We start from the raw sequence: 19,267 nt of genomic DNA, 5'->3' as shown, positions 1-19,267 counted from the left end.
TTTGATAATAGAACTCATATCTTGATCAGTGATTTGCCCTCTAATATCTATGACTCATCATGTGCATTCCTGAGATGTTGTCTGAGACTTGATTTAAAAAAAAGATGTTCAGTATAACATTAATGTGGAACACTCGTTTGAATTTCATTATGAAATTAGAGGAGCCTTCTGTGGGAAAACAAATTGACCCTAAGATAAAATATAATAAAATCATACTTATGAATGTAGTAAACATTTTAAAAATGCACATTTAAGGAGAAAACTATGACTTCAAATAATTTTTAAAACTTCTTTGACAGTTGTGGCATTTTTTGCATTAGGCCAACTTTCCCAAAGGCTTAGAGAAAAAATACAGCACTCTCAATTTAATTAAATATAACAAGTTACCGAGAAGTCACTCAGCTTGTATCAAATTCTCTCAAGGTTCAAAACCAGAAAAGTAGAGTATTCTGGAGGCTTGGACCCTACTTCTTAACATTTCATAATAGTTGCTTTCTATTAGAAATTAAAAGACACCTCTGGAGAGAAGGGTAGACATGAATTACATCCAAAAAAAGGGAAAAATACTGCAAATGTTTATGGACAAATAGATTCTCACATTTTTGTAACCATACAAAAATAAATACAATGGGGGGAAAAGATACATTTTCTGGAGCAGAAATCTAAGGCGATTAAACAATTCTAGCAATTCAGTCGTGCATTGGGAAAAAAAAAAAGTAGAAGGCAGATTCTCCATACCCATTACTTATTTGTGTACTCTATCAGTCTTGTTAAGGAGTAAGTGCTCCTCAGAATTCTTTCCACAGTTTTTATGCCACTGTTTAAAGTCTTTACAAAAATTAAGAATAGAGGGGACTCATTTAGCAACCAAATCTATGAACTACTGTACTGGGTACATGTTGAATGCAGAAACCTGAATTCCATTTTATGATTATTGCCAATGACCTTAAAAAGTTACCAAGTTATTACGAATTCTGTTATTTTATGTCAATGTTTACCATTAAGAGAAATGTTTTAAGCAACTTTTCAATATTGACTACAATGCACAAGTGAAATGTGTTCTGTTACGGAAATTGCTATATCAGTAAAACAAAGTTTGGGAAACAAAAATTGGAAACAAATCACACAGAGCATAATAAAGCTCTGCCTTTGACCACCGATATTAGAACAGCCATTATACAGCATTTGAGAGTTTTATTTCAAGCTCTTAAGCAAAGTCTTATCTAAGATACCATTATTCTCGTCATCATCATTTGCTAGCTGTTACCCCACAACCCCCACCCTTGCAAAGCTTGTTTGGTTATGAATAGTGTCTCTGCATTTGTGGCTGGATGGCATGTGAATGTATGCATGGGTTTCTGTATGAATGAATGTACAACTAGGTGTGTTGTGTTAATGGTATATAAAAGACACTGTACATGTGTTAAGTACATATGCATCCTGCATGCGTGATTTATGAAAGTAAGGTTGACCTGATGGTGGTCTTCGCCTGCCTCATGGTACCAAGCACAACTATCATTTTAAAATTCAAAATAGAGGCATAGATGTAATGTTTGTGGGCATTTTTTGTTTTTTTTTCATAATAGTGACTCTCTGTTTCCAGAGCTATCATTCATCATCAGCCACACCAGACATTCTTTCTCTGAGTGGTGGGAGAGGAGGCCCAGCTCTGTACCTGCTGCCTTTGGAATGGTGTCCTGGGGTCCTGTTTTCTACCCCAGGGGAGGATCAGCCCCTTTCTAAGGCACTGGATTAGATCTGGCTCTGTTAGCTCATGAAAACTGAGTGAAGCTTAAATTGTTTTCTAAACCCAGTCACTTGCCAAACCTGTCTCAATCTTCATATAGTAGGATCCAAAATAAGGAAACTGACCAAGAGAATTCCTGTTCCCTTGATGTTTTGCCATTTTTTAATGGTTCTCCAGATTAGTCTGCAAATGAGTAAGATGAGGAGTCCAAGGAAGAAGGTCACAAAGGAAGAGAGAATAAACGCTGCTTGGATCTCACTTGAGCAGGCCATTTTCCCAGATCTTCCCCACTATCACTCTGTGGCTTTGTTCAAAAGATCAGGAGACGGAACTGCTGGGCTTCTGTGATGTCATGATCACATGGTAATGATTCCAGAAATTAGAGTTTAGTGTATTAATGAGTCCTAAGGCCAGATGTAATAGCAATAAGTGATTCCAGGAACAAGGGTCAGCTAACCACTGCAATGCTGACTCATAGGATGCAAATGAATGAACAGGAGAAGACCAGGTCCATAATGTGGTCTTCAGAAGACAAGAATTCTAGATCTAATTCTTTTACTGACTTTCTCTCTGACTTAGAGGAAATTACAGCCTTCATGGCTATGGTCAATGGGCTATTTGGTTTGTTGCAAACACCTTCAGAGCAATTTTTTTTCTTTTCTTTTTTTAAAAATTTTTTTATTTTTGGTGGAATGGCATCCAGCCATCTGTGTGTCAGTGAATTGATTCTTTACCTGAGCAGATGCCACATGCTCAGTAATCATGGAAGGACAGATGAGAGGAGTACTTCAAGATTTTTGCTTAGCTCATCAATAAGAAAGGCATGATAGTGCAGGTATTATAGAAAGCACTTTTACTGGTGCGAACTTTGGTCAGTTGTTAAATATTTGAGCCCAGGAATCTGTTCCCCTTATCTCTTCTTTATGGGACCGTCCCCTTTCTTGCTTTTATCCCTGCCCTGTCAGCAAACACTTTGGTCCAGCAGAGGTAAAGTTCAGAAGGAGAGCAATTTCTTTTATTTTCTCTGATGTTTTCAAAGGTGTAAGAAATGTCATGCCTTTCAGTGCAACCCACTTGGTAGGCAAAATGTCAGAGCCTGATGGGGGGGCCTAGTCCCCCCAGTTATTGTGAAGATGGCCTGACACAAAGTGATGAGACCCAGGAGAAATGTTGTTGTCCTTTGGAGCCCTCCATGATTCTGCTCTATGTGGCAGACTATTTCTAGAAGAGAATTACAACATTTCTTAGAACTGCTGCCACAGTTGTATTTCCTTCTAAGCTGAGCTATAATTTCCACAAAATCTAGTCATTAAGCTAGCATAGGGCAATATTAGGAAGGACTCTGGTCTAGAGTTAGGAGCCCTGAATTCCAGCCCACCTTTCATTTAAGTTGCTGTGTGATGTTTAATAAGTCACTTTACTTTTCACAGTCATTTATTTTATGTTGAAAATAACATAACATACTTGGTGGAATTACTGTGGGGATTCAATAAGGTAGTGTGATCGTATTTTGAAAAGCATAAAACTCAAGGAAAGATAACCATTAGCTATTTCAGTTCCTTTTCTGAATGGCACTAATAAAGCAAAGAGGAAGGGAGGGAGGGAGGGAGGGAGGAAGGAAGGAAGGAAGGAAGGAAGAAACGAAGGAAAGAAGAAATAATGTGTTTAGATCACGTGCACACATGAGCATAAGCCCCTATAGCTAGAATAAGATCACAGTTTCCAAGTTAAAGCTCATTTACTTAGTCTGATAAATCTTAAGTAATGGTTAAGCTATAATCATCAATGCAACTTTCTTATTTTCCTAACTTTTGCTAATTAATATTGTCAAAGTAGTACCAATTCTTTCCAAGATACTATCTAGGCATCTCTTTCCCCCTTTCCCAGCAATTGTCCTATGAGAACAAAAAGATTCAGTTTTAATTAAACAGCCAGGTAGCTTGTCCCTCTAATATATTATGGTGATGGTAATACTAGTTTCTATGGCTGAGTCAAGGAAAGTGTGGATTTCTTTCAAAGTCTGTCTTTCCAAATTTGTCTTGAACCTCTGGTGTCTGGGTCATCTGGTTTCCCTGGAACTGTCCCAGCTTCTGTACTGAAAGTCCAACATCCTGAGAAGACCCTTGGTCCTGGGCAGATTGGGGTAGGTGGTCCTCCTGCCTCCCACACTTCCACTTCCTCATCTATACAGTGCTGCAGCTGCACCGCCCCATCCTAGCTACGAGGGCACGCAAAGTCTTTTCTTTCTCCAGGCCTTTCTGATACACTGTTCCCTTTGCCTAGAACACACACTTGTGTCTCCAGCAGCTGCTTTCTTCATGTCTCTTCTTAAATGTCCCATCACACTCTCCTGACCATCCTTTAGAAAGGAGGGCTGGTCACAGGCCCCAGGATTCTGTGATGGCCCTTTCCTTCACGGCACTTCATGGCATTTCTTGAAATTACCTTATTTCCTGTTGTCTGGTTTATTTTCTGTCTTCCCTCACAAAATGTAAGCTCCACAAGCTTAGGGATCATACCTGTTTTATTCATTACTGAGTAGCCTGTGTCAAGTAATATACCTGCCACATGCTTGGCAAGTCACCTGAACTTAATAAATATCTGGAGATTGAATGAATAAATCCTAGATCCTTAGAAATATATGTTAGGTGAATGAAATACTGACTCTACACGGACTTTAACCCAAGTTATCCACACTTCTCTCCTCCATATTTCCCACCTCTTACTACAAACTATTTTCATGAAGAAAGTGTGACATCTGCAGTTGTTTATGCACAGGGCATGGTATGTGTTGTGTGTATGTGTGCTCAGAATGTGTGTATACAATGTGTGCGGTTTGTGGTGTGTGTGTGCATGTCGTGTGTGCATGTGATGGTGGTAGTGTGTGTGTGGGTGCATGGTGACGTGTGTGTGCTTTTGCGAGCAGTGTGTATGTGTTGAGTGGTGCGGGGTGTGTGTGTGTGTGTGTGTAGGGGAAAGGGCATATGATTTGGATCAAGTGCCATTCAAAGTGTTACTATCTTTGCTAACAGGTTCAAATTTGATAACTTCTCTCAGAGTTCCTGAGTTATTGTATCATGGTAGAAGTGTGTGATGAAGGAAAAGCTGCCATTTGTAGCTTGGTAGCAATTCAGTATTCAGAACTAGAGAGACAATTTGTTTTGATTTTTTTTAATTTTTTAATTTTAATTTTTATTCTATTTTTAAAAATCAAACCTCTTGAAAAGTTGACAAATTATTAAAGTTAAAAAATAAAATTTGGCATTTATCCATAATAGTGAATAATCAATTTCAAGGTAGTTTGAAAGTCACTAAGAAGTACTGAGACAGGTCATCCTAAAGGAGAGAAAAATAATGATACAGTTTATTCCCTTGTAGAGACATAATTTGAAACAACATTACCTTTTACAATAACCGAGAAAGGACTCTTCTTGTACTAATTTAAAGAAAAGAAAAAATTCACTATTCTGTTGGCTACCTACGATCAGCCAGAATCTTTGTGTGTGGGTGTGTGTGTGTGTGTGTGTGTCTTGAGCAAGTACTATGTGCCAGGCACAATGGAAGCACAATGGTCAACAAAAGAAAGCTAGTTCATTCCCTCACAGGGGATACAGTTAACTGAGGAAGATGTTTACATTAGAAACTAGGAAAAGTGAGGGGAAAAAATAGGTGGTGGAAGGAGGGACCTAATTGAGGTGAGGAGGCCAGAAGCTGCCTCGAGCCCGTCGTGTGTGAAACAGGGCTGAAGCATGACATGCTACCTCAGTCAGATCCTCCAGTGGGTGTGGAGAGGCCAGGAACAAGCACTGTGCCCACCGTTAGGCAGAGGCACCATCTTGGGCAAGGTTGGGAAGGATGGCGCTTCTGAAGAGAGAGGTTGTATGCACAGTAATGACCCAAGAGAAGGCTGGCTGCGTATGAAGCGGACCAGATCACGCAAGGCCTTGTATTCAGATTAGGATTAAAAAATACACACAGACCAACAAAAATTCATCCCAAGAACAAGAGGAAACATTTGAAGGCTTTCAGAGAAGGACGTTAAGTGATTAAATCCCAGTTGTAAAGGGATTACCCTGACATATAGAGAAGACATCGCAGCAAGTGAGATGTGTTGGCTGGTGGAGATAAACGGGCAGGTGGGAGTGACGTCCAGCAGGTAACGTCTGCTCCCCTGCCTGAGGGACATGAGAGAGAGGACTGGTCAAAGCTGCCCTGCTTTTCCAGCTGATACCTCTGAGGGGGTTCTTGGAACCATTCACTGCTATGCCTTTAAAACTCCACCCAAGAGAGATGCCTGGGTGGCTCAGTCATTTAAGTGTCTGCCTTTGGCTCAAGTCATGATCCCAGGGTCCTGGGATTGAGCCCCGCATCAGGCTCCTTGCTCAGCAGGAAGCCTGCTTCTCCCTCTGCCACTTCCCCTGCTGTGCTCTCTCTCTCTCTCTCTCTCTGTGTCAAATAAATAAATAAAATCTTAAAAAAACTCCATCTAAGAAATGAAGACTACGTGATTAAGAACTTCTTTTTTCCTCACTCAGATGAATTTTTTTAACATGTCAGTGATTTGATTAGAAAATAGCTTCACTTTGTACACATCTCTGTAATTTACCTCCGGGCACTCAAATATTCTGGAAAAATTGTACTTTATAATGAGAATGAATAAATGTTTTATCTTAAAAGTTTAGTTTTCAACAAATGTGCCCTATTTGACAAAGGTAAGTAAAAACTTCATTATTTAAGTGTCTACACCAGCATTTATGAGTGTGTGTGTGTGCATATGTGTGTGTTTGTATAATGCTTCTGAAAATAATAACCATATTGCGATGTTATCTTTTAAGGATCTAAATCCATCCATCACACTGAATGGTATAACCCTACCCTCTTCTGTTTCTGTAAGAAGAGGTTCATTTCATACCCCAATGAACATCCTCACCATTTGTCAGACACTGGTCAAGAAATACTAGGCCTCAGTTCATGCAGCTAGTCAATGTCAGAACCAAGTCTAAAGTCAGGGATGAAGATGGTTCCACCTCCACAGAACACTCACATGCTAGTGAAAGGACATCAGCTTTCTGGGGTGAACATCTTTTTGTTGATTTCATGTATCTGTGGCTTGGGGAATGTTACTTACAGATCGTAGCCTCAGTCTCTCAAGGCCTTTGGACGAAGCTATTTTAATCACCAGTTCTTTACCTTTCATCTTCTGAAGGCTTCATTTCTACTTTTGGTTGAACTCCTTAAGTGTCATGAAATAGAAGAAATAGTAAATTACATCTGGAGAAAGCTTAGTGTTGAGGGAATTTGGTTTAATCCATATTCTCTTTAGAGCCATGATCCCACCCTTTAAAGAGTCACTGTTCTTTTTAACTCACTCTCTTGTTCCCTATGTATTCCAAGTGGACAAACCACAGCAAAATGTTTCACTGTGGTAGGCACTTAAACTCAATTGAATGGCTATCTACACTATATTGGTGAGAGTATGTGTTTGTATTTAGAAACTATCAGCTCTGGGGTGCCTGGGTGGCTCAGTTGGTTAAGCGACTGCCTTCGGCTCAGGTCATGATCCTGGGGTCCCGGGATCGAGTCCCACATCAGGCTCCCTGCTCAGCAGGGAGTCTGCTTCTCCCTCTGACCTTCCTCCATCTCATGCTCTCTCTCTACCATTCTCTCTCTCTTTCAATAAATAAATAAAAATCTTTAAAAAAAAAAAAAGATGTTTAAAAAAAAAAAAAAAGAAACTATCAGCTCTGGAGAGGCTGATACAAACAAGGTAATTGTAGTTAAAATCCATACAGAAACTTGAGTTCTGTTTTTCTTTTTTCATCGAATTTGTTGGTTTATCTCTGAAGCATAAGCCTTTGGACAAGCTTCTTATGCTCCCCCATCTTCATTTTCTCATTAGTAAAGTGAGGAGGCTGCTACTGGTATTTGGGATTCTTACCAGAATCTTTGATTCTATAATTGTAGGTTATGACTCTACTAGATTGCAAACTCTTTTCCATATACCAGTGTCTAACCTCATTTACCAGATGTATTCATTAAAAAATGAACAACAAGGAAGAAGTATCATTTCTGAGTGGCTTTTTACTGAAGAGATGTCCCCTTTGAAAAGTTAACTTGGAACCCAATTTGATTTCTGCTTCGATCTCATGGAATTTTCTTCATAGAGGGAATATGGTTATGTTGGTCACAGTCTCTGATTCCATCTGTGCATCCGAGCCTCTTTCCCTATGTGATCTGAATAGAAACATGTTAACTGCTTTGCCAGACACACCGTCTCTTTGGTTCTCTGTCCAATCTCCCATTCCTTCTCTTACTAATTTGCTTTCTGCGGTACTGCAGAGTTATGCTTCATTTTGGGTATTTGCAAACTGCATAGTAAGTCCATATGTATATCAAATATGTGGGTGGATTGCTAAGTGCAAAATGAAGAACTTCCTCAATCTTTTTAATTTTCTCATTTGTGGTTCCTAATTGTACCGTTTGGAGGGTGGTCTTAAATCGTGGTACAAGTATTAACAAAAGACATGAGCCTTCTCCATTTGGCCAGTAGGTGGGAGAATTTCACAGGGAATTAGCAAACTGCAGGGATTTTTTTGTTTTGTTTTAGAAGATGGAGGACCCTTCTGGAAGAGAACTAAAAAGAAGAAAACAAAAACAGAAAGTTAAGAACGAAGTGAGGGATACCCAATCATATAAAATACAGGGCTTGTAAACAGTCTCACCAAAAACCCATTTTCTGTTCAGGCTCTCTCTGTTTATCCTCTGACTCTGCCCCTTTTCATAGAATAGAAGGATGAATTAAACTGTTGATAACTCTGGAGTTTTTGTGTTTTTTTTTTTCTTTTTCTTTCTTTGATTTATTTCTTTTTCTTTTCTTTTTCTTTTTCTTTCTTTCTTTTTTTTTTTTTTGGTATAATCTCTATGGATCCTTGAGAGTCCTAAAAAACCTTTTCAGGAGAAGGAATAATGCAATCAGTCTCCCCAGAAATCAGGTCAACTGAACACCAAGCTGGTGATTTCATCAGAATGCTTAATGCCCACCAGCAGAAGTGGTGTGAGAGCAACACAAGTGTAGGCTCACTGTTGGCAGCTTCACCAGCGACTCTGGCCAGGGTCTCAATGCAGTTATCATCATGTCATCCCTTTGCCCATCTTCTCTACTGCTACTGCTTGGAATTTTTTGTCTACCATTGAAAAGATTAAGGCGAATCACCAAGCATTGTCCCAGCAGCTGGTTGCTGTATGAGTGTGTTTCTACAGTCACATTTTCAATGAACTACGTGTTCGTTTGAGTCTCTGGGCAGTTGTATTCAACTTGAAGATTAGGCTGAAAAGCGGAGCTGTCACCAATGGCGTAGGAGATGAATGCCATCTCTTCTGTATCAACTTCCATTAAATTGGCACATTCACCCAGACACTCCTCTCCAAACCCGTCCCCCCCCCCCCCATGCCCTTGCAAGCTTTGGCAGGAGATGAAATGATGGACTGGCCTCCTGCTCTGTCTTTGGTTTGAGGATAGCCCAGCAGTTTTCCAATTATTCTCAGAAGAGAAGCCAAAACCCTATAGATACAAAATAACTTTTTAAAACACAAAGTTATTTTAATCTATATTTTTTAAAGAAAATCCCAACAAATGATATAAGGTACATACACAAGGCAAATGAAGTTCTCTGAAACTAGTTAACATCTTCTAAGACACAGCTTTGCATATTCACTAGGTCTATTATTTCTCCTAGCAAAGGATAAATTTGCCCTCTTTATTGGCATTTCTGACTTTCTTCATCAGTATTGTGATTTTAATTGCATTTATCCAAAAACTGCCTTTGTAAGCAGTGCCCTTGATACAGTGTGAAAGTAACTGTTGCTTTAATACATTTATTTTCTTTTTTCAAGATGTCCTTGAAGTAAGGGTCTTTTGGAATATAATATGCAAACAGAATGTAGATAAGCACTGAGGCAAAAGAATTACTGAGCATTAAATCTGTTTATCCCTAAGTCCTACACATTTCTATTACTTTTTTCTTATTATTATGTTATGTTAATCATCATATATTACATCATTAGTTTTTGATACAGTGTTCCGTGATTCATTGTTTGTGTATAACACCCAGTGCTCCATGCAGTACGTGCCCTCTTTAATACCCATCACCAGGCTAACCCGTCCCCCCACCCCCTCCCCTCTAGAACCCTCAGTTTGTTTCTCAGAGTACAAAGTCTCTTATGGTTCGTCTTCCCCTCTGATTTTCCCCCCTTCATTCTTCCCTTCCTGCTATCTTCTTTTTTTTTTTTAACATACAATGTATTATTTGTCTCAGAGTTACAGGCCTGTGATTCAACAGTCTTACACAATTCACAGTGTTCACCATAGCACATACCCTCCCCAATGTCTATCACCCAGCCACCCCATCCCTCCCACCCCCCCACCACTCCAGCAACCCTCAGTTTGTTTCCTGAGATTAAGAATTCCTCATATCAGTGAGATCATATGATACATGTCTTTCTCTGATTGACTTATTTCGCTCAGCATAATACTGTCCAGTTCCTTCCACGTTGTAGCAAATGGCAAGATCTCATTCCTTTTGATGGCTGCATAATATTCCATTGTGTATATATATACACACCACCTCTTCTTTATCCATTCATCTGTCGATGGACATCTTGGCTCTTTCCACAGTTTAGCTATTGTGGACATTGCTGCTATAAACATCGGGGTGCATGTACCCCTTTGGATCCCTACCTTTGTATCTTTGGGGTAAATACCCAGTAGTGTAATTGCTGGATTGTATGGTAGCTCTATTTTCAACTTTTTGAGGAACCTCCATACTGTTTTCCAGAGTGGCTGCACCAGCTTGCATTCCCACCAACAGTGTAGGAGGTTTCCCCTTTCTCCGCATCCCTGCTAACATCTGTGGTTTCCTGACTTGTTAATTTTAGCCATTCTGACTGGTGTGAGGTGGTACCTCATTGAGGTTTTGATTTGATGCTGAGCGATGTTGAGCACTTTTTCATGTGTCTGTTGGCCATTTGGATGTCGTCTTTGGAAAAATGTCTGTTCATGCCTTCTGCCCATTTCTTCATTGGATTATTTGTTCTTTGGGTGTTGAGTTTGATAAGTTTGTTATAGATTTTGGATATGAGCCCTTTATCTGATATGTCATTTGCAAATATCTTCTCCCATTCTGTCGGTTGTCTTTTGGTTTTGTGGACTGTTTCTTTTGCTATGCAAAAGCTTTTTATCTTGATGAAGTCCCGATAGTTCATTTTTGCCCTTGCTTCCCTTGCCTTTGGTGCTGTTTCTAGGAAGAAATTGCTGTGGTTGAGGTCGAAGAGGTTGCTGCTTGTGTTCTCCTTTAGGATTCTGATGGACTCCTGTCTCACATTTAGGTCTTTCAACCATTTGGAGTCCATTTTTGTGTGTGGTGTAAGGAAATGGTCCAGTTTCATTCTTCTGCAATGGCTGTACAATTTTCCCAACACCATTTGTTTAAGAGACTGTCTTTTCTCCATTGGACATTCTTTCCTGCTTTGTCGAAGATTAGTTGTTCTATGACCATAGGGTTGAGGGTCCATTTCTGGGCTCTCGATTCTGTTCCATTGATCTATGTGTCTGTTTTTGTGCCAGTACCATACTGTCTTGATGATGACAGCTTTGTAATAGAGCTGGAAGTCCGGAATTGTGATGCCACCAGCTTTGCTTTGCTTTTTCAACATTCCTCTGGCTATTCGGGGTCTTTTCTGGTTCCATATAAATTTTAGGATTATTTGTTCCATTTCTTTGATAAAAGTTGATTGCATTGAATGTGTAGATTGCTCTAGGTAGCATTGACATCTTCACAATATTTGTTCTTCCAATCCATGAGCATGGAATGTTTTTCCATTTCTTTGTGTCTTCCTCCATTTCTTTCATGAGTATTTTATAGTTTTCTGAGTACAGATCCTTTGCCTCTTTGGTTAGATTTATTCCTAGGTATCTTATGGTAAATGGGATCGACTCCTTAATTTCTCTTTCTTCTCTCTTGGTGGTGGTGTATAGGAATGCCACTGATTTCTGTGCATTGATTTTATAGCCTGCCACTTTCTGAATTCCTGTATGAGTTCTAGCAGTTTTGGGGTGGAGTCTTTTAGATTTTCCACATAAAGTATCATATCTGCAAAAAGTGAGAGTTTGACTTCTTCTTTGCTGATTCGGATGCCTTTTATTTCTTTTTGTTGTCTGATTGCTGTGGCTAGGACTTCTAATACTATGTTGAATAGCAGTGGTGATAGTGGACATCCCTGCCCCGTTCCTACCATAGGGGGAAAGCTCTCAGTTTTTTTTCCCGTTGAGAATGTTATTCGCTGTGGGTTTTTCATAGATGGCTTTTATGATATTGAGGTATGTACCCTCTATCCCTATACCCTGAAGAGTTTTGATCAAGAAAGGATGCTGTACGGGGTGCCTGGGTGGCTCAGTCGTTAAGCGTCTGCCTTCGGCTCAGGTCATGATCCTGGAGTCCTGGGATCAAGCCCTGCCTTGGGCTCCCTGCTCGGCGGGAAGCCTGCTTCTTCTCCCACTCCACCTCTGCTTGTGTTCCCTCTCTCTCTGTGTCTCTCTCTGTCAAATAAATAAATAAGATCTAAAAAAAAAAAAAAGGATGCTGGACTTTGTCAAATGCTTTTTCTGCATTTATTGAGAGGATCATATGATTCTTGTTCTTTCTTTTGTTAATCTAATGTATCACATTGATTGATTTGCGGATGTTGAACCAACCTTGCAGCCCAGGGATAAATCCCACTTGGTTGTGGTGAATAATGCTTTTAATGTACTGTTGGATCCTATTGGCTAGTATTTTGGTGAGAATTTTTGCATCCATGTTCATCAAGGATATTGGTCTGTAATTCTCCTTTTTGATGGGGTCTTTGTCTGGTTTGGGGATCAAGGTAATGGTGGCCTCATAAACGAGTTTGGAAGTTTTCCTTCCATTTCTATTTTTTGGAACAGTTTCAGAAGAATAGGCATGAATTCTTCTTTAAATGTTTGGTTTCCCTGGGAAGCCATCTGGCCCAGGGCTTTTGTTTGTTGGGAGATTTTTGATGACTTCTTCAATTTCCTTAGTGGTTATAGGTCTGTTCAGGTTTTCTATTTCTCCCTGGTTCAGTTTTGGTAGTTGATACATCTCTAGGAATGCATCCATTTCTTCCAGGTTATCTAATTTGCTGGCATAGAGTTGCTTATAATATGTTCTTATAATTGTTTGTATTTCTTTGGTGTTGGTTATGATCTCTCCTCTTTCATTCATGATTTTGTTGATCTGGGTCATTTCTCTTTTCTGTTTGATAAGTCTGGCCAGGGGTTTATCAATCTTTTTAATTCTTTCAAAGAACAAGCTCCTAGTTTTGTTGATCTGTTCTACTGTTCTTTTGGTTTCTGTTTCATTGATTTTGCTCTGATCTTTATTATTTCTCTTCTCCTGCTGGGTTTAGGCTTTATTTGCTGTTCTTTCTCCAGCTCCTTTAGGTGTAGGGTTAGATTGTGTATTGAGACCTTTCTTGTTTCTTGAGAAAGGCTTGTATTGCTATATACTTTCCTCTTAGGACTGCCTTTGCTCTATCCCAAAGATAGGAACAGTTGTGTTTTCATTTTCATTGGTTTCCATGAATTTTTTTAATTCTTCTTTAATTTCCTGGTTGACCCATTCATTCTTTAGTAGGATGCTCTTTAGCGTCCATATATTTGAGTTCTTTCTGACTATCCTCTTGTGATTGAGTTCTAGTTTCAAAGCATTGTGGTCTGAAAATATGCAGGGAATAATCCCAATCTTTTGGTACCGGTGGAGACCTGACTTGTGACCTAGGATGTGATCTGTTCTGGAGAATGTTCCCTGGGAACTAGAGAAGAATGTGTATTCTGTTGCTTTGGGATGGAATGTTCTGAATATATCTGTGAAGTTCATTTGGTCCAGTGTGTCCTTTAAAGTCTTTATTTCCTTGTTGATCTTTTGCTTAGATCATCTGTCCATTTCAGTGAGGGGGGTGTTAAAGTCCCCCACTATTATTGTATTGTTGTCAATGTGTTTTTTTGCTTTTGTTATTAATTGGCTGCTCCCATGCTGGGGCGTAGATATTTACAATTGTTAGATCTTCTTGTTGGATAGACCCTTTAAGTAGGATATAGTGTCCTTCCTCATCTCTTATTACAGTCTTTGTTTTACAGTCTAATCTGTCTGATATAAGGATTGCCACCCCAGCTTTCTTTTGGTGTCCATTAGCATGGTAAATGGTTTTTCACCCCTTCACTTTCAATCTGGGGGTGTCTTTGGGTTTAAAATGAGTCTCCTGCAGATAGCATATCGATGGGTCTTGTTTTTTTATCCAATCTGATACCCTGTGTCTTTTGATTGGGGCATTTAGCCCATTTACATTCAGGGTAATTATTGAAAGATAAGAATTTAGTGCCATTGTATTGCCTGTAAGGTGACTGTTACTGTATATTGTTTGTGTTCCTTTCTGGTCTATGTTGCTTTGAGGCTCTCTTTGCTTAGAGGACTCCTTTCAACATTTCTTGTAGGGCTGGTTTTGTGTTTGTAAATTCCTTTAATTTTTGTTTGTCCTGGAAGCTTTTTATCTCTCCTTCTATTTTCAATGACAGCCTAGCTGGATATAGTATTCTTGGCTGCATATTTTTCTCATTTAGTGCTCTGAATATATCCTGCCAGTCCTTTCTGGCCTGCCAGGTCTCTGTGGATAGGTCTGTTGCCAATCTAATGGTTCTACCATTGTAGGTTACATATCTCTTCTCCCGAGCTGCTTTCAGGATTTTCTCTTTGTCTCCGCCACTTGTAAGTTTTACTATTAGATGTTGGGGTGTTGACCTATTTTTATTGATTTTGGGGTTCTCTGTGCCTCCTGGATTTTAATGCCTGTTTCCTTCCCCAAATTAGGGAAGTTCTCTGCTATAATTTGCTCCAGTATACCTTCTGCCCCTCTCTCTCTTTCTTCTGGGATCCCAATTATTCTAATATTGTTTCATCTTATGGTATCACTTATCTCTTGAATTCTGCCCTCATGATCCAGTAGTTGTTTATCTCTCCTTTTCTCAGCTTCTTTATTTTCCATCATTTGGTCTTCTATATCACTAAATCTCTCTTCTGCCTCATTTATCCTAGCAGTTAGAGCCTCCACTTGTGATTGTACCTCATTAATAGCCTTTTTGATTTCGACTTGGTCAGAAAATAGTTCATTTCTCCAGAAATGGGTTCTCTAATATTCCATGCTTTTTTCAAGCCCAGCTAATATCTTTAAAATCATCATTCTGAACTCTAGTTCCGACATCTTACTAATGTCCGTATTGATTAAGTCCCTGGCAGTCAGTACTGCCTCTTGTTCTGTTTTTTTGAGGTGATTTTTTTTCCATCTCATCATTTTGTCCAGAGAATAGATGAGTGAAAGAACAAAATGCTAACAGGGTAACAACATCCCCAGAGAAATATACACTAAACAAATTAGAAGAGACCTGAAACCAGGGGAAAAGAAAGGGAAAGAAAGAAAAAAGAAAAAGAAAAGATAATAACAAAAACAAAACAATAACAACAACAACAAAACCAGAATATGATCAAATATGATCAGGCTGGTGCATAGATCAGTGCCACACACTAGATTTTGGGTGTATTTTGGTCTGTTAGAAGAAAGTGCCTCCCAAAATTTTGAAGAAAGAAAAACTTATATATGTACAAAAATAAGGGGTAATTACAATGAAGGGATGGAATATGACTGTAAAGATAAAAATTACAAAAGATTTTATAAAAGCAATTGATAAGTTGGTTGAAAAAAGAAAGAAGAGAATTTAAAAAAAATTAAAAAAGGAGAGAATGTGATTAGGCGGGAGAGTAGAACAAAGCCATACACTAGAGATTTAGGGTATATTTTGGTCTGTTAGAAGAAACTGTATCCCAAAATTTTAAAGAGAAAACAACTTATATATATATATATATATATATATATATAAAAAAAAAAGTTTATAACTATGAAGGGATAGAATATGACTCTAAAAATGAAAAATGAAAAAGGATTTTTTAAAAGAGGGATTGATAAGATGTTGGTTGAAAAAGGGAAAAAGAAAAATTAAAAAAAAAGTTAAAAAAATTAACTTTGAAAGACTAAAGAATCATGGTAAAAAAGCCATGAATTCTATGTGCAGCAGTCCCCTAGCGCTGGAGTTCTGCCATTCTCATTGATCGGTAAACTTGGTCTTGACTGGCTGTTCTTGCTGATCTTCTGGGGGTTGGGCCTGTTGCTGTGGTTCCCAAATGTCTTTGCTGGAGGCGGAATTGCCCCGTTCTTGCCGGGTCCCGGCTAAGCAATCTGCTCGGGTTTGCTCTCAGGAGCTTTTGTTCCCTGCAAGCTTTCCCAATGGCTTTAGAGGAGGATAGTGAAATGGCAGCCTCCCAATCTCCCCCAGAGGAGCCGAGAACTCGGGGCCTCACTCCTCAGTGTGCCCCCAGAGAAAAACAATCACTCCCGCCTCCCTGGTCTCCGGCCACACTCTGTGCTGACCCGGCCTGTGACCCAGCATTTCTAGCTCTGGCACATGACACGGTGGAGTCTCCAAACCCAGCAGATCCCTGCAGTGCGCTCCGGCGCCACTCCTCCCAGGGGAGGAAGGAGAGTCTCCCTGGATCTGCCTCTTGTTGGGTCCCTGCTGGGGGAGCAGTGGCCCGACTGGGCCGCGGATCACAGTTTATGGCAACCCCAAGCTGAGAGCCCGCGCCTCGGCTCTGTCTCTGCAGCTGGCTTCCCTGCTCCCATACCTGGGAGCTCTGCCACACTCAGGCACCTCCTGTCTTTCTGTGACCCTGAGGGTCCTGAGACCACACTGTCCCAGAGAGGGTTCCACCCCCCGCTTAGCCACTGGAGTGGGGCCCTCAGCAGAGCCGACTTCTAAAAACATTCCCATTTTGTGCTCCGCTGCTCTATCACTTGCTTGTAGCGGCTGACGGAGGCCCCCTCCCCCACCGTCTATCCTCCCCGATATCGCCTCGGATTCACTTCTCAGCACGTCCTACCTTCCAGAAAGTGGTCGCTTTTCTGTTCAGAGAGTTGTTGCTATTCTTTTCTTCAATCTGCTGTTGAGTTCGTAGGTGTTCAGAATGGTTTGATCCCTATCCAGCTGAATTCCTGAGACCAGACGAAATCCAGGTCTCCTACTCCTCCGCCATCTTGCTCCACCCCTAATCATTTCTTTTAAAAATGAGGAAACCAAGGCCTGGGCAGAGGAATTTATTCTTTGCTTTGTGAAAACAAAGCTACTTCAGCCCATCCAAATGCATAACATTTTGGAGGAAAAAAAAAAATAAGTCTACGATGTTGAGTTAGTAACCAAGGTCTAATAGTAAGCTTGTTTGGTAAAATCTTTGGGCCTCCTGAATATTTTTTTTAAAAATTTTCTTTATTTATTTTTGCCAGAGAGAGAGAGAGAGCACAAGCAGGGGGAAGAGCAGGCAGAAGGAAAAGGAAGCTCCCTGCTGAGCAAGGAGCCTGATGTGGGACTTAATTCCAGGATCCATGGATCACAACCTGAGCTGAAGGCAGACACTTAACCGACTGAGCCATCCAGGTGTCCTGGGCCTCTTGAATATTTAAAAATATCTTTTAGGGTCTATAATCAGTAGTGCCAGGGGCCACTTCCTTGCATTCAAGTGTCATTGCAGTTATTTACCAAAGGTTGCTCTATGGAAATCTTGCCACTAGAGAGCAACATTGACTAACTTTTGATCTGAAGGGTTTTTTTTTTTGTCTTACTGTGTTTTGTTTTGTTTTGTTTTTAAGGGAAAGTTAGGCTTCTTTGCCCTGGGATACAACCAAATAAACCCTTCAAAAATTACACTTTTGCAGTTCCTGCTCACAGTAAGAGGAAGGATGGAGTTCTGGATGATCACAAGATCAAGGAGAACCCTTGGCTCCCCTTTGTTGCAAATACCTTAGCTCACCTCAATGAAGTTGGAAGGAGAGATGTACAGTTCTATGCACACGAATGTCATTAATTTGGGAAAGGTTCTTCAGGATACCTTTCCTCTCTGGATTTTCTTATGTATGTCAGAAAACTGTAACTTGTATTTGCAAAAGTTAATCCTTGTCCTGAAACATCATCCTTGGGTTAGTCAGCTGATGAAAGAATGAAAATAATCCATTTTATTGCGTCTCCACTCAAAATATCTTCTTAGCATGGGTTTTTCTTGTTGCAGAGTCCACCTCACAAGAGTGATCTCAATCATAGGCAGTTAAGGTTCACCACAGAGATCAAGAAATTGGCAAGAGAATCTTAAAAATGTTTCCCACTTAATGTGATGATGCAAAACAAAGCACAGAAAGGTAAGAGAAATTTAACTAGTTTCCTCCAGAAAGGCAATGGTGCCATAGAAAAGATGGTCCAGGATATTCTCTTCTTTGGCTCTCTGAGTTCTTCCAATCCCTTCTGCAGCTGGGAAGAAAGCTTCTGGGAGACCTTTTGATTTCTAGACTCTTCTTTCTAACTCTGTCATACACTGGTTCTTGAGTTTCCCTTACCCTACTGTCCCATATGCTTCTCACTTCTGGAGTGAGGTCACAGTGGGTAGTGAAGGTGTTCTGAGCCTAATACCTCAGCCTGGCTGAACAACACCCAGATAATTACGTCACAAACCTTTCTATTCAGGGCGGAGTGTGGATGAGCCAGCTCTGCTTCCCTGTTTGCTGAGAGTTTCTAGTTTGAATAACACGCCTTTCTGCCTAATGGGCAATCTGTCACTTGCGCTCTAATAGAAATCACCTGCTCCTAGAATAATCATTAAACAAGTTGACAGCACACAATAGCTGGACTTCTTAGCTGTAATACTGCCTGGCTGAATCAAGTAGATGGAATAAAAACAACCGAAAACACACCACCACACACTGTTTAGAAACATTATTCACAGGGGAATCGTGGCCTCTGCAGATGGTGACTCCTCCTCTGGAGAGTCAAGAGGTCCTTTGTAGCCAGAGGCAAGTGCCCTGGACCCTCAAGGGATGGCTTTGAGTCTTGATTTTGCTACTTACCAGATCTCAGGGAGAAAAACAAACAAACAAAAAAACCCACCAGTCTCCTGAGAGATAAAATATCTACCCTGTCTCCCTCATAGATTACATGAGGGTCAAGTTTCTATGGGGAAAGCAGTTTGTAAATTAAAGTATTAAGCCTCAGTGGGATAGCTCTTTGAACACTCAATAATAATAGCTGTCATTTACTAAGCATAGGGTTCCCCGTCAAACACTTTGTGTAGATTGTCTCACTAAATCATCACAACTACAGAGATTAAAAATTTGAGGTGCAGAGAAATTCAGCAATTTGTCCATGTTCTCTGAGCTAAGAAGTGGTGATTTCAATTCAAAGCCCAGTCTGTAGTCTAGTAGACTCCAGAATCACTGTTCTCACTGATGGGGTTCAGGACATGCTGCCTCAAAGTACTAAATATCTTAAGGAATCTTTTAGAAGTGGCAGAAGCAAGAAGGTGAACTCTCATCTCCCTT

The 19,267-nt window shown here is 40.1% G+C and overlaps 1 protein-coding gene and 1 pseudogene across 1 annotated transcript in view; one reads left to right on the top strand and one right to left on the bottom strand.

The window, feature by feature from the left end:
• Positions 1–2,042, bottom strand: part of KCNU1 (potassium calcium-activated channel subfamily U member 1) — a 145,528-nt gene extending 143,486 nt beyond the window's left edge. Inside the window, exon 1 of the mRNA XM_073902636.1 lies at positions 1,873–2,042. Coding sequence (XP_073758737.1) covers positions 1,873–2,019 — 147 coding nt within the window. The 5' untranslated portion in view covers positions 2,020–2,042. The remainder of the gene's footprint in view (positions 1–1,872) is intronic.
• LOC112834569 (coiled-coil domain-containing protein 22-like) overlaps positions 1–19,267 on the top strand; it is a 154,858-nt pseudogene that overhangs the window by 8,988 nt on the left and 126,603 nt on the right.

This window comes from Callorhinus ursinus, unplaced genomic scaffold (genome assembly GCF_003265705.2).
Source record: "Callorhinus ursinus isolate GAN/ISIS: 27379988/994484 unplaced genomic scaffold, GSC_fseal_2.0 scaffold17, whole genome shotgun sequence".
Lineage (NCBI taxonomy): Eukaryota > Metazoa > Chordata > Mammalia > Carnivora > Otariidae > Callorhinus > Callorhinus ursinus.
The sequence above is the reverse complement of the archived record's forward strand: the minus strand, read 5'-3'. Positions and strand labels throughout refer to the sequence as shown.